Raw genomic sequence first — 13,811 nt, 5'->3', positions numbered from 1 at the left:
AAATCGGAAGCCATGAACCCAATGAGACTTATACAGACCTTGAATACAGTTAGGATCCCAAACCAGGAGATAGGAAATAGGAAGAACAATAAGCAAGTTGCCAATAGATGGCATGTTCCCCAGGGCAAGTGCATAGCAGAGTGAAAGAAAAACTCCTTGTTTAAAACCACAGCGACAACACCCGCTTCTCATACAGAGGTGGCAGCATTTCTTTAGGATGTTTAGCAGAACATCTTGGCGTGTGTGTGTGTGTGTGTGTGTGGTGCTGGTGATCGAACCCAGAGCCTCACACATGCTAGGCAAGCTCTACCCCTCAGCCCTTTTCATTTTTACTTTGAAACTGGGTGTCTCTAAGCTGCCAAGCCTGGCCCGGGACTTTCAATCCTCCTGCCTCAGCCTCCCAAGTCGCCTGGATGGCAAGCAGGCGCTACCAAGTTGGATATAACACCGTATCTTCATGGCTCACTTTAGTTGTGAAAGTTAAGGCTCTAGGACGTGAAGTTCCAGAGGAAAAACAAAAGGTCAAGGTATAAAGAGTTGGCCCTGAAGGCTTCACCGAAGCCTGAGGACGGGAGCAGAGCTTAGAAAGAGGCAAGGACAGGGACTAGCAGCAGGGCAGGATTGCAGAAGTCGTCTTGCCCCCTTGCTTCTCAGGTGACCCAAGTCCTGGGATAATACTGGACTCTCACAAATGCCGACTCTGTTAATATGCCTATAATTATCTGTTTATATTTGACCTTTTTTCCCCAATTCCTCTGGTGCCTGTGAACTAGTTTTAAATATCTGCAGTGATCCGTGGAGGCAGGTCACCATCTGCTGCTTTTCCCACCTTGCTCCAGGATGAGTCACCACCCCCAGTGCTGGCCGGCTCCCAGGTGTCCCCACTCTGATCCACGTGTACAGGCACTGATGAGGTTTCCAGCCCCTGTGGTGGTGGTGGTGCCAATTCAAGGCATCCCTGCAGGCACGCTCCCAGGTGACAAGGACAAAAATCATGTACAGGCGCCTGACATGCCTTCAAGTGGGTTCAGAACCAGCCCCGCCTATCAGCCAGGAAGCTTCCTGATGGGAAAGATGAGAATCTGTCAATTTTCCAACGGGAATAGCCCAGGAGAGGTGAAGCTGAAATGGGAGCGGAGCCCTGGAGAATTGAGAGAAGTTGTGCTGTCATATTTCAGGGCTGGTAACTGGAACTCCATTAGGACGAGCATATTTCACCCCACTGAACCCGTGCATGTGTGTGTGTATGTGCTGGGGGGAAAGGTTGGGGGGAGAAAGGGAGGAGATTAAGAGAGAGCCAAAAGTTAGACAAGTGAGGCCGAAGGGAGTGAGGGAGAGGAGAATATGGAAGGAGCAGCTGGAGGAAATTTGGAGAAAGTGAAATAAGAGCAAAGCTGGTGTACGCCTTTGTTCTGCTTGTGTACACAAAATGAAAATTCAGACTGCCCTAAATTTAGGGATTTGCGCTCCCTAAAATACGTTCAGTGCACATCAGATGGTCAGGAGAAGAACCCCGGGCTTCCTTCTGAAGCTCCACATCTTTAACCAAACCTTCTCTGCCTCCTTTCCCTGTGAACGAGGTGGGAGCACTGGGCTTAGCACAATACTGCCTCCCAGGAATCCTGTACCGCTTCCAAAGATAGAGTTCGAGTTCTCCGAAAAAGGCTTTTTATTCCATTCCGAGATTTATCACATTAGTAAGGAAAGGAAAACATGACTTTTATATTTAACATTAACAGTTTCTATTATGTAATAGAAAGCACAAAAAAAGTTTTGCATTCGTCAAGTGTGTTCCTGTGTTGCACCAACACAGAGCCCCAGAGCCCCAGGGCAGTGCGCCCATCTGCACCAGGACACACTGTGTCTGCGGTAGGATGAGGCGGTCCTGCCACAGGCCACCACACCCAGAGCATAGAGGGGGTTCACAAGACAAGAGCCAGGCACTGCTCTCTGTCCCTGCCAGGGACAGCCGTGACATTGTCACCCACATTGCTATGTTCCAGATCTCTCCACTCCTCAAGGGCTGCAATTCAAGACTATTACGGAAACGACCGTGGAGGTGCAGTGGGAGCCCTTCTCGTTCTCCTTCGATGGGTGGGAGATCAGCTTCATCCCAAAGGTAACACCGGCTGCCCTCCAGGATGCCCGGCAGCCTCCCTCGGCTCGGGCCTCACCTGGGGAGCAGGGCAGCAGGGCAGCACTGCCCAGGGTCTCTCTCCAGGCCAGTAGAGACCTGAGAGGGCATTAAGTGGGTGCCTGGGCTGCAGAAGGCTCCTTTCACCAAGAGCTGAGGACATGAGCAGAGCCCCTGGTCTGTACAGGGGGGACCTGGAAAGCCACCCAGCTCCTGCTGAGACACTTCCAGGGTTTGGAGAGTCCGATGTCAGTGGCTAGGAAACTGGACCATCAAAAAGCGGGGACCAAATGGTACCAGCTTCGGGTTCCACGGATTCTTTCTGTACAAACAGATGGACTAACTGTCACCCCATGTGGCTTGGGTCCCCAGAGGTTAGAGGCCTCCCAGAAATGCCCTGGTTCTCCCAGTTACTCAGAATGAAGTTATAACCTATTAATTAGGCAAATTACATGCTTAGTCTGTGAGTTTAAAAGTACCCTAAGATTCCTCTCTACTAGGTAAAGCAGCTTACTTATTTCTTTATTAATCCTAAAACCGTTTCCGGCTTGCCGTGACGCCTGCCTAGCTGTCCCTGACCACCACACCTGAGGGGGCAAAGTTCAGCCATATCCCTCCCTTTGTCCCTGTCCTTCAACAGGAAAGAGCACCTTTCAGACTTCTTCAGGTTTAATGGCCAATGACACATTGGGGGGAACTAGACTATGATCTTGCCATTCTCTTACCACCACATTCTTGACTTCGTGGACTGTTGGAGCTTCAGAGGATCTCCAAGTTCGCAGAGTTAAGACCCCACATTTCACATTTAGTTTAATTTAGTTTAGTGTGTAGAGATGAAGATTCAGAGAACTTAGATGACATAAGATCCCTAATTAGTACCAGGCTTAAGACAAAAACCTTAGTCTCAGCTCCCTGCTCCAGGGCTCTGCCCACCAAACGTCTTCTGGGGATGTAGTCCTATCATGGCAAGCCAGATGCTCCTAACAGTCGTTCTATGCAAATCTATTATTGTATAAATGATCTGAGTTAAAATGGCCAAGGATCAATGGAAAGCAACTGAGTTTAAAAGAAAACAGAAAGATCATGTTACTCTGCTGCACAAGCAAGAAAAGAAAATCGTGCCAGATTCTCCTGTTCTACATACAATATGTGAAACTCTAAATGAAAGGGGCTGACCAGGGCATTCCAAGATCAAATGCATGGCAGCAGAGAATAACCTCTTCACGTTCATTTACAAAAGTATGGCTATAAGTGACGTACAGGGAACTCGAGGTGACATAAACTGAGATGAAAGAATAGGGAAGAAGGGGAGTGTCTCAAAGGGGGCCCTCTTGTCCCCTCTGTTTCCAAGGTCACACACATGGAAAACCTAATTAATAGTAGGTAGATGATAGATAGATAGATGACAGATGATTGATTGATAGATAGATGATAGATAGATAATAGGTAGATAGATGATAGGTAGATGGTAGATAGATATTAGATTCTGGACCCAACATCATCTAGTTCCTTTCTCATTTTCTTTCCACCTATTTGTCTTCTACCACTCTCCTTTGTATTTTTCTTTGTTTCGTGTTTCTTTTTTTCTTTTCTTTTTTCTTTTTTTTTTTTTTTTTGGTACTTCACGATTATGTCTCTGAGTCTTAACTCATCTGGGTGAGGTGGAAACATGACACTGATAGATTTTCACCCTTTGTAACACCATGAGAAATTCCAGATATAGCCAAATAACAGCCCCAGCTCATTAAAAAAAATCTGGGAATTTCTTAGCTTGAAATACGTTGTGGATATTATAAAGATGTTTACACACAACTGTACTCTTCTAAACAGCCAAAGGCAGGCTCGTAACACTAAATGACAAAAAAAAAAAAATGAAGGATGTTACCTGTAACCATTGAACATTCAGTCTTTGGCAAGAGCCAATCTGCATCGCCTCATGACTAATTTTTATTGGCTAACTTAAAAACTCAGGAGAAGCCAAAGAAATGTTCTTGAAATCGGTTCTCACTGAGCCTGCTGGGAGTTGTTCCTAGCCCCGGACTCTCCTCTGTCAGCCTGGAGGAAGTAGAAGTAGCCCCCGTTTTTACTTTCCAGTTCCCAAGTCAGTGTTCCCTGTCCTTCTTTCGCTGATTTCACTCCTGGTGATTCTCTCTTTTCCTTTCTCTGCTCCTTCCCTGCTCGCTCTCCAGAACAATGAAGGAGGAGTGATTGCTCAGCTTCCAAGTGACGTCACCTCCTTTAACCAGACTGGGCTAAAGCCTGGGGAGGAATACATTGTCAATGTGGTGGCCCTGAAAGAACAAGCCCGGAGCCCCCCAACCTCGGCCAGCGTCTCCACTGGTGAGTGCTCCAGTTGTAGGTCACCCAGGAACAAGAACTGCAGAATCACCCAAGATGTGGGGAGGCAAACAGCCGCTGGGTTCCTGCCAGAGCTGAGTGATCAGGGGGCCTGGAGATGGGTCTACTCTACCAGACACTTAGCTGACAATACTCCTTTTGCTCTTCTTGCAAGCATAGAAATCCATGTTCCATTAAGGAACTCTCTGTCGAGATTCTCCAGGCAATTTCTCTGATCCTCATTACTCACCAAGAGACCTCGTATGTTAACCCCTTAGAGCTTTGGAACCAAAATCTCATGACAAAGACTCATCTCACCTAGTGTAAGATTTGGAGAAAGTCAGCCAAACCTTCTCAGATGTCAACCTGCTTTACAACTGAGGAGCAATAGTATGTCCATGAGTCAGTGTGAGGATTAAATTAGATAAAGCATAAGAAGTGATTAGTACTATGCCGCTAATGTTACTAGAGTCCTAATCCAGAGGCCTAACTCTGGGGAATCCCAACAAATCATATCTGGCCATCCACCCAAAAACCAATCCACAAAAGTCATGGTGAGAAGCAGGGAAGGAACGTGAATTAGGATGGCCATCCTGGGAGGACGAGGAAGACATATTTTCAGCAGTTACTGACATGAACTGCCAAGCTATATAGACAAAGGGGACCAGACATGTGCATACTCAGGCAGTCTTGGCGGGACTGTGATCTGGTTGATCCTTATCTGAGGATGGCCAAAGTCTCATTGATGACCCTGGAGCTGCTGTGGCCCGTGGGGTGGTTTCAGTTCATCAGAGGTATTCACTGAGGTATTTGCTCTGCGGACTCAGAGCCAAGGGGACACATGCAAAATGGGGAAAGAGTTGCCAGGATTTTTACATTTGTAGGTCCAAATGAAGACTCAATGTTTTTAATAAAAGTGAGTATTTAACACTTAGTATATAAAGATATACCCAGAAACCAGGCTTGGAAGTAAAAGTAGTCAGAGACAAACCATGTCAAAGCAGTACGTGGAGCTGGGTCACTTTTCAGTGTGACAACCTAAGTTGCTTATTAGTTCATCCCCACAGTTCATCTCCTTCAAGGTTATTATATTTTAAGGATTGATTGGTTAACTCTATTCTATTTGCCTTATTGTTTCCTGAACTAACAAAGGGCGTTCAACTTCAAGGCCCAAAATGAGCAATTGTGATGCAAATGTAAGTGCCTTCACACAATATCTTTTTTTTCCTTAAAAGTTCAATGTAGTCTGTGGGATCATTTTCTTGTTCTAGTTTTGTTGCTGGGAGAGCTGTGGCCCAGGCTAGGCAGCTTTCCTTGTCAGTAACAAACACCGAGATAGGTGAACATTGATACAGTTTTATTTTTCATAAACAGAAAGTGTCACCCTTGCAAGACAATATTAGGTCCAGAACAAAATATTGAATTGACTGGGAAAGGGAACCACAGCACTGTGAAATAAGACCATGAAGATTAGTGATTCATCCTTTGCTTCTTGGAACCATGGAACCTCAGGTGCTGAGGCCTGTACTCTGTCTGAGAAGCACTGATTAAAACTCTGATGGAATTAGCTTGTGTTCCATTGGTGCCCCAGGGTTCCACCACCTGTGCCTTGAGGCCAGGATCAGGTGGAGATCCACACCTCTAATTACTTCCTCTGAGATGCCTCCAACCAGGGCAGCTCCACTTTGATCTGTTTTGTATTTTGAACAGCCATTTAAAATGTTCTGTTTAAAAAAAAAAAAAGTTTCACTCAAAAAAAAAAAAAAAAGGCTTTCAAGCTACTGTTTTAGTCCAAATATGAAACCCCATAGCCTAAAATCCAAAAGTGCTCTGCAGAAATATCCAGAAGGCTAAGGGCACCGCTCAGTTCCCCAGGGTTATGCTGCAACCTGAAGCCTTGACATTCGATGACACGTGCAGATTCTTCACTTCTGATAAGGATTGTTTCTCGGTCCCCAGGCCATTCTTGTGATTTCATGTTTAAAAAAAAAGCATTTGTAGAAGACAAAGGATGGTTCACAGAGGAGAGAGAACATTACAATTGAATATTAGTCTTCTGAAGCATTGAAAGTACTTAAAGAAGGGAGTCCTATCCTGCCTTAGTCTTACATTCAAACCACATTTTTGCAGTATTTCTTGGTCTGGAAGTCCCTTAAGATTAAAATTAAAATGTGGATCTAGAAATCCATAGTAAATCCAGGCAGATCTTTTTCAATCAAGAAGAAAAGTCCTAGTGTTAATATTTTGACATCATGTACAGAGCCATGGGGGGAAAAATGAAAAATGAGAAACATGTATTCCAGTTCACGTTTTGAGTAGAACTTGTGTTTGTTTAGAAATTGGGACTAAATTGAAAGCAAGATGATCCTTCCTTGATTGGAATGCGACATTACTACCAAGTGACCAACCAAAGGGCAGAATCCAAGGGTGACAACAGAAAAGATGGCCAGCTCCCAATCCCGTCTGCTGTTTTTAGGAAGCGATTGTTTAATTATTTCCTTCTGTTGAGGTTTGACCTACACCAGCCCCTTCTGGTGGAGCTCTGAGTCCTCATCTGCACTCAGCCTGGCTTCTTCAGGACAGGCCATTTAGCGCATGCAAATAGGAGACCTCCTGCAGCTAGAGCCCTCTGTGCTACATAATCACAGTCTAATATGGTCACTCCATTATGGTCAGGGATTTTTTTGTATCCAAGAGTGGAAGGACAAAAGCCTTATGTGGTCATTTGAGTTTCTTTTTTTTTCTTCTAGAAGCTCCAGCTCCTTGAAATGTTTCCCCCTTTCTCATGGTGAAGAGGCTCCCCCATTCATTTCATCGACTCAAAACCCGTTGACTAAGCATCTCTTTCCATTATGCTTATACCACAGTAAGGAGGCCATTCCTCCATCTTTTAATTAAATTAAACGAAGTTAAAAAGGCCCAGGTTACTTAAAACCACCAAGTGCAGCATGCTGAAAAGAAGCAGTCTGGGTATTTTCTGTTCAGTCCTGTGACTACCTTAAATATAAAAGACAGGACTTCATTTGATCTCCCAGCCACTTGGCACCAAAGTGGTCTGGTGATTTTCATTTTGGCTGGTGCCAGATGCTAGACCCAAAATCCTCAAGTTGCTTAATACAAAAACAGCAGTGGGCTAGATCCAGAAAGAGGGCGTGGTGCCGATGGGACAGCCCAGCTTTGAAAAGTCAAGGGACTCCGTGACAGCTGAGAGAGAGACCTCGTATCTGGAGTCAGAGCAGAAGGTGGAACAGTGTGGGCTGATTATAAAACAAGGCTCAGTCAAGACCCTCAGCTAACCAGCAAGGAAAATGTACCTGAATTACCTGAAGCTAAAGAGAAGTTTCTGGAAGGACATAGGGTGTTTCATAGAAACCCAAGGTCAAAAGCACATCAGGGCCTAATGAAAGACTCAAATGACAAAATGGAATGGCAGGAAGTTACTCTGGGGCTTTCTAGAAGTTCCATATGGTCCCTCATCTCCCCTCCCCTGTTGTCCCCTCTTCAATCCTCTCCTCTCCTCTCCTCCTCCCTGCCCCATGCCATCCGATGTTTCTATTTCTGCATGAATATGATAGACAATGGCCACACCAGCTCATGGTCCCACACAGGCTGCTTGGAGAACCAGAGTCAATTTGGTGCCAATTCCAGATCCTTGGGGAATATCAACATTGATCGGATCAAACCAGAGCAATGAGGTCACACAGCAAATGCAAATCTGGAGTCTGGGCCTCCTCTTTTGCAGGTAGTGAGTAATGCTTAGGAAAGAGCTATTAGCCATGCAGACATCCCACGAGGAGCTGAGAAGTAATCTTCTCCCAGGTTCTCCCTCTTGCTATTCCCCTTCTACATTCCCTGGCCCTCTCCCAGCATAATTCAATAGGAACAGCACCCAGCGGGTGCTAGAGCTGCGATGCTGTGCCCTGTAGGAGACCAGCCAGTTTTCCCAGCCTTCCCCTCAGCTACCTGGTGCCAGAGGCCAGGGCTCATGAGGGACATTCGCTGGAAACCTTGAGGACCTAGGTGTAACTGCAGTGTCCTTCCTTCTCAGAAAAATCCAAGCCCTGGCGGAGAAAACAAAAATGGCCCAGAGGACTGTGTCTTCCCAGAGGGCATGTTTCCTGGGCACAAAGGCACACATCTGTTGGGTTTGGCACAGTCTCAGCCACTGGGTTGTCTGGGTGTGAGTACAGCTGGACAGGGTCAGCTTTGGAACACTCACAGTGACCTCTGACAACTAGGTCTAAGTCTCAGATGTTTAGACAGGTGGTCACTCCACAGACTTTTCCTAGGGGCTCCCTGAAGGTGGGAGCTGGGCACCGGAAGCTTGGTCCTCAAGTCCTTGTCCCATTTCCTGCAGAAAGAAATTGGTCTGAATCTCTCAGACCAGGAAGTGCCCTTCCATTCCCAGTCTGGGAACTGCCAGCCCCAGAAGCTACAGCGTGGTAAAGGGAGAACTGGACCAACATCAGGAGAACTGAGTCCTACTGCCAAAGTGTGTTCCCCACTTTCCCTGTCTGCAAAATGGGAGGCTCACACCAGGCCCTCTTTCAGCAAGCTCACACCAGAAGGAGGGGGCAGATGCCAAAGGCTTATGCCCCACGGGTGACGTTTTGTTCTATCTGATCCTTCTCATTTAGTCATTGATGGGCCCACGCAGATCCTGGTTCGAGATGTCTCTGACACAGTGGCCTTTGTGGAGTGGACCCCACCTCGAGCTAAAGTTGATTTCATTCTCTTGAAATACGGCTTGGTGGGCGGGGAAGGCGGGAAGACCACCTTCCGGCTGCAGCCTCCCCTCAGCCAGTATTCGGTGCAAGCGCTGCGGCCCGGCGCCCGCTACACGGTGTCGGTCAGTGCGGTCCGAGGGGCCAACGAGAGCGCATCCACCACCACCGAGTTCACAACAGGTAAGGCTGCCGTGGGAAGAGGAGCACGGGGTGGGGGGAGCCAGCTGGTGGAGTCCTCACAAGAGGAGCAGAAAGGAGTGGGGTGGTCAGTGCCAGAAGGAGGGGAGTGGTCTGGGGCAAGGCAGCACAAAGGAAAAGCAGGCACCAGAGTGAGCAGAACAGGTTCTGATCCTCGTTCTGCCAGCCAGACCAGCGACCGAGTCCTGTCCTCCGATGAGTCCCTGAGGTTTGCAAAATGACATTTGTAAAATGACACATTTATCTTGAAGACATCGGGGCATCTTTGTGGATATTGTTGTAGTCATTCTCTAAATCTGTAATGGCTGCATGGCCACAGTGGAGCACCTCGGCGTGGTTCAAAGCCCAACCCTACCCACCACAGGCCGAATGCAGGGCTGTGACTCGTCCTGTGTAAGCACCAGCATGGGGCCAACCCAAGCCCTGATTCCAGGGACAGGAAACTGGAAGCCCACATGACGCCTCCCAACCGCCATGGTGACCACGGCCCCCTTCCCAAGGCTGTTAGGGTCAGAGAGCTTCACCAGCACTCGGGAAGGGCCAGAGCTCAGGTGACGTGCTCCGACTCTCAGTGCCCATTAGTCTGGCCAACTGTGGGCAAGAAAGACAGGAACCACCCAAGGGACCAGCTTCCTGGCACCCTGGCTCAGTCAGCAAGGCTCTGTGATCAGCTTGGTCACTGAGCCTCGTTAATCAGGATGGGCATCGGCCTCTCTGCCTTGGGGAACATGTCGAGGTACTCTGCTAACTCTAAGGGGTCCCAGGGATTCGAGGAAACTGATGCCATCTGTAGGATCCAAGAAGCAGCACCATCTGACAGTAGAAGAATCACTATTTCAAGCATCTTGCCTTGGGTTGTGGCCTGAGATCCTGTCACGGGGTGGACAAGCCCAGGGGCTTCAAGGAGGCTCAATAGCTAGCACTCGCTGCTCCACCTGGGTTTCAGCCATTGATAAATAAGGCAAAGAATAAGAGAGAAAGACACCAAAACGTTCCCCAGGTTGGAGCGTGCAGCCAAGTGTGACTGCCAGCTAGATTTGCAAGCTGATGGGCGCTGTGGACCTGGGCTACCTGTCCATGTGGCAGACCTGGGGGCTACATGGATTAGGACTTAGAGCAAGGAGGAATGGGAGGAGACCTGGTCCATGGGGCAGCCCATCCCACAAGAGAGGGAAGTGCTGGACAGTGTCCAGGCTCTGCTGCAGAGCTGGCCATTAAGGCCACCCTCCCTAGTGACAGAGAAGCAGGAGTCTTTCAATGGGGCTCTTTCCACGCAGAAGATTTTGCTTCTTAAAAAGAAGCAAATGTAGACACTGGCGAGCTGCAGAAGGCAGGACTTCATTCTGCAAGAGAACTTCCAGGTTATCTATCCTTTACCCAGACTCCACCCCCTCACCCAGCGGGTGGCCAGTGGTAATTTTTTTTTTAACACAACCCCAGACTGAATGTTCTCCCTGGAAAAGAGGAGCCGAATTCTGCCCATTTCTCTTCCCTTCTTCTCCCTCATTTAACTAAGATATTCCTGGCAGAGTGTGAGGAAAGATGACCTGTGATATCCCCTGTGATATTCTCAGTCTGAGAATTCAAGGTCAACCCCCACCACGCACACACCACAGCACCTGCTCAGGATGGTGGTGTCTGCCCTGGGCAGTGCTGCATTCTTTTGTTACTTTCAGGAGAGTTTGTGTTTGGAAAGTGGTTTCTTTGTGCTCTGCTCTGATAAGGAGTTTGAAGAGGCAAAACAGGAGAAAAGGGCTGTGGAGCAGTGAGCAGCGTGGTGAAAAGCAAATTCTTGATGTTCAGGTCAACAAGACGGAAGCAGGATTGGCCGGTGGCCCAGGAAAATTCCAATCAAGACAATTACATCCCGCCTCCAAGGGCCCCCGGGGTTCAGCTCCCTGCTGCCCGCCTCTGCTCCATTCTCCCATTTCCGGTGCCTGGTGAGTGGCAGCCTTGGCTGCCTTCTCTGTGCAGCCTCGGCCTGTCCATCCAACCCACTCCCCTCTGCTTCAGGAGCAGGGGAGGGGAGAAGAGGCCAGAAGCCGCAAATAGCTTTGCAGACAGACTCTCAAATTCGGGGTTGGCATGTGCCAGCTGAATGATGAGAGGGTACCCGGGCCCTCGCGGCAGGGCCCTTAGTCATTCCAGAACTCCGCTTAAATTCAAATTAACCAAAGTGCTTTTCCAGGTGATGGCTTCGACACTAGGAGCGCACTAATTGCACAGGCAATTAAAACAGAGATTTGCTTCCTGCATGGTGAGTGGGATATTTGCCTGGGTCTTAGTGCTGCTCTGAAAAATGAAAAGGCTCTGGATGGCAGCATCCCAAGCCAGTGGCAAGGGAGAAGCCAGCCCCAACCCAGGAAATCTGGAGCCCAGTCTCTTGAATCCCCACCCTCAGCAGCCTGGCCTTCCATTGCCCTCAAGGGGGCGCCACCACCCCTGGACTGTTGCTGTAGGGGGCATCTTTGAGCATAAGCCTGAAGCCACAGAGTTCAGCCACCGGTGCATGTGACCTAAATGCTTCTGGAATTCTCTTTAATGCTGATATGGGTTCAACTACGTCTCCTGAAAAGGTGTCGAAGCCCTAGTACATATGAATGTGACCTTATTTGGAAATAGGTTCTAGGCAAATTAAGATAAGGTCATTGAGGTGGCCTTAACCCAATACGACAATGTCCTTATGGAAAGGGGAACTTCTGACAGAGACAGACATGCCCACAAAGAAAACGCCACCTGAAGATGGGAGCAGAGATAGAAGCACCAAAAGATGGCTGGCCACTCATTAGAAGCCAAGAGAGGCCGCCACGCTCTCCCACGGCCCTCCCAAGGAAGCGACTCTGCCAACACCTCGATTCTAGACTTTTAGACAATAATTTTCTATTAAAATATCCAACTTGGAGTACCATTTCTGGGAAACTAATGGGAACACCAGGAAGGTTCAAGCCCCATCTGCTTTTCAGTGATTCCACTCTGGGATTCTCATAGAAATTCTTTCCCAAGTTCAACCAGGACAGTACTTACCTTCCCAGCCAAGATTCTCACCGTGGATGGCAGAGGACATGGGGGCTTCCTGCCCCTGCAACACCAGCTGTCCTCAGCCAAAGCTCTTCTCCCTGAACCACCTCACCCCAAGCATCCCAAGCCCCGTGGCTGAACAGCTGACAAGACTTTTGCAGAGGCTTTGAATTAGCCAACAAAACAGAGCTGATGGTGTTCATTCAGTGACTTGGTGTGTATTTATTGAGCATCTGATGGACCCAAGGGTGTAGAACAAAAAAGACAAGACCTGGATCACATGCATGGCATACTCCTGGGGGAAACTTGCCAGTGAAAAGGAAAGAAATGTACAAGATTGTTGTGATGGTGAGCTCTGTGATGAGAAGTGAAATGGATGACGTGGAGGGGATCCGCTGGATCCAGCCGTTTGGAAAGGCTTTCTGAGAACGTGACATTGTAACTAAGATCTCAATGACTAAGTCATTCAGGGATCTGGAGCTCACTTCAGGCAGATGCAGCAGCCAGTGCACAGGCCCGAGGTAGGAATTAGCTTGATGTGTTTCAACAGTAGAAAGAAGGCAGACAGCTGAGCCCCAGGGATAGGGTAGAAGCAGGACAGGGTGATGCATGGGAGCAGGCAGGCCAGGCCAGCGGGCCTGCAGGGAGGTTCGGGAGCTCATGATGGGAGCAACAGGGAAGGCTTCAGAACAGAATCATGGGATCTAGCCTGTGCTTTAGAATTCATAGCCACAAGTCCCTCCACAGCCCCCATTAGCCATCTACCTCTGCCTCTCGCCCCAGGCCTGCTGATGCATTAGAGATCAGCTCTGTTCCCCGCCTAGAGGGGTGCCTCTCAGCCTCCCCTCCTAGCCAGGCCTCCAGACCCTGAGACCACAAGTAGGTTCCCCTCTGCCCAAGCTCTTGTTCCAGGAATGACCTCTTTTAGGGTTGTTGGCATTGGGAGTGTCTACTCCCTTCACAGAAAACTCTGCCCCCATCCACAGGGCAAAAGCCCTAAGAAGAAACCTCCCAGAACTGTTGGCAGTGAGTCCTCTGAGTCCTTATAAAAAGGGGACATTTCCAAGGTAAGAGCGCTAGGTGTAGGTCTCCACCTTGACCCTAACCCAGCTGTTCTTGCCCCAGTTCAGGTCAGGTGCCACACCCCGCCCATGACACTCAGGGCCATGATGTCAGGCACATCCCCCCACGGGCTCCTCCACCCAACTGCTAGAGGAATAGCACACACAACACATCAGGCATGCACAGCTCCCCTTGCTAAAGTACTTTGACTGGAAAAACAGTTCTCAGAAAACAAGCTGCAGAGGCATAAATCTGCTAAAAGATTCACCCAATTTACATCACTAAACAGAATACTTCTCACTCCCAAGCCTCTGCTTTGGGGTGGATTTGCAGCA

At 48.5% G+C, this 13,811-nt stretch overlaps 1 protein-coding gene across 4 annotated transcripts in view; it reads left to right on the top strand.

The window, feature by feature from the left end:
- Tnr (tenascin R) overlaps nucleotides 1-13,811 on the top strand; it is a 385,191-nt gene that overhangs the window by 316,146 nt on the left and 55,234 nt on the right. For all 4 annotated transcript variants that reach the window (XM_021722635.3, XM_021722634.3, XM_078022361.1 and 1 more), the window contains 3 exons: nucleotides 2,004-2,119; nucleotides 4,324-4,474; nucleotides 9,109-9,378. In XM_021722635.3, the coding sequence (XP_021578310.2) occupies nucleotides 2,004-2,119; nucleotides 4,324-4,474; nucleotides 9,109-9,378 (537 nt within the window). The remainder of the gene's footprint in view (nucleotides 1-2,003; nucleotides 2,120-4,323; nucleotides 4,475-9,108; nucleotides 9,379-13,811) is intronic.

The sequence above is a fragment of the Ictidomys tridecemlineatus genome, chromosome 10 (genome assembly GCF_052094955.1).
Source record: "Ictidomys tridecemlineatus isolate mIctTri1 chromosome 10, mIctTri1.hap1, whole genome shotgun sequence".
NCBI lineage: Eukaryota > Metazoa > Chordata > Mammalia > Rodentia > Sciuridae > Ictidomys > Ictidomys tridecemlineatus.
Note: the sequence above shows the minus strand (reverse complement) of the source record. Positions and strands in the feature narration are given on the sequence as shown.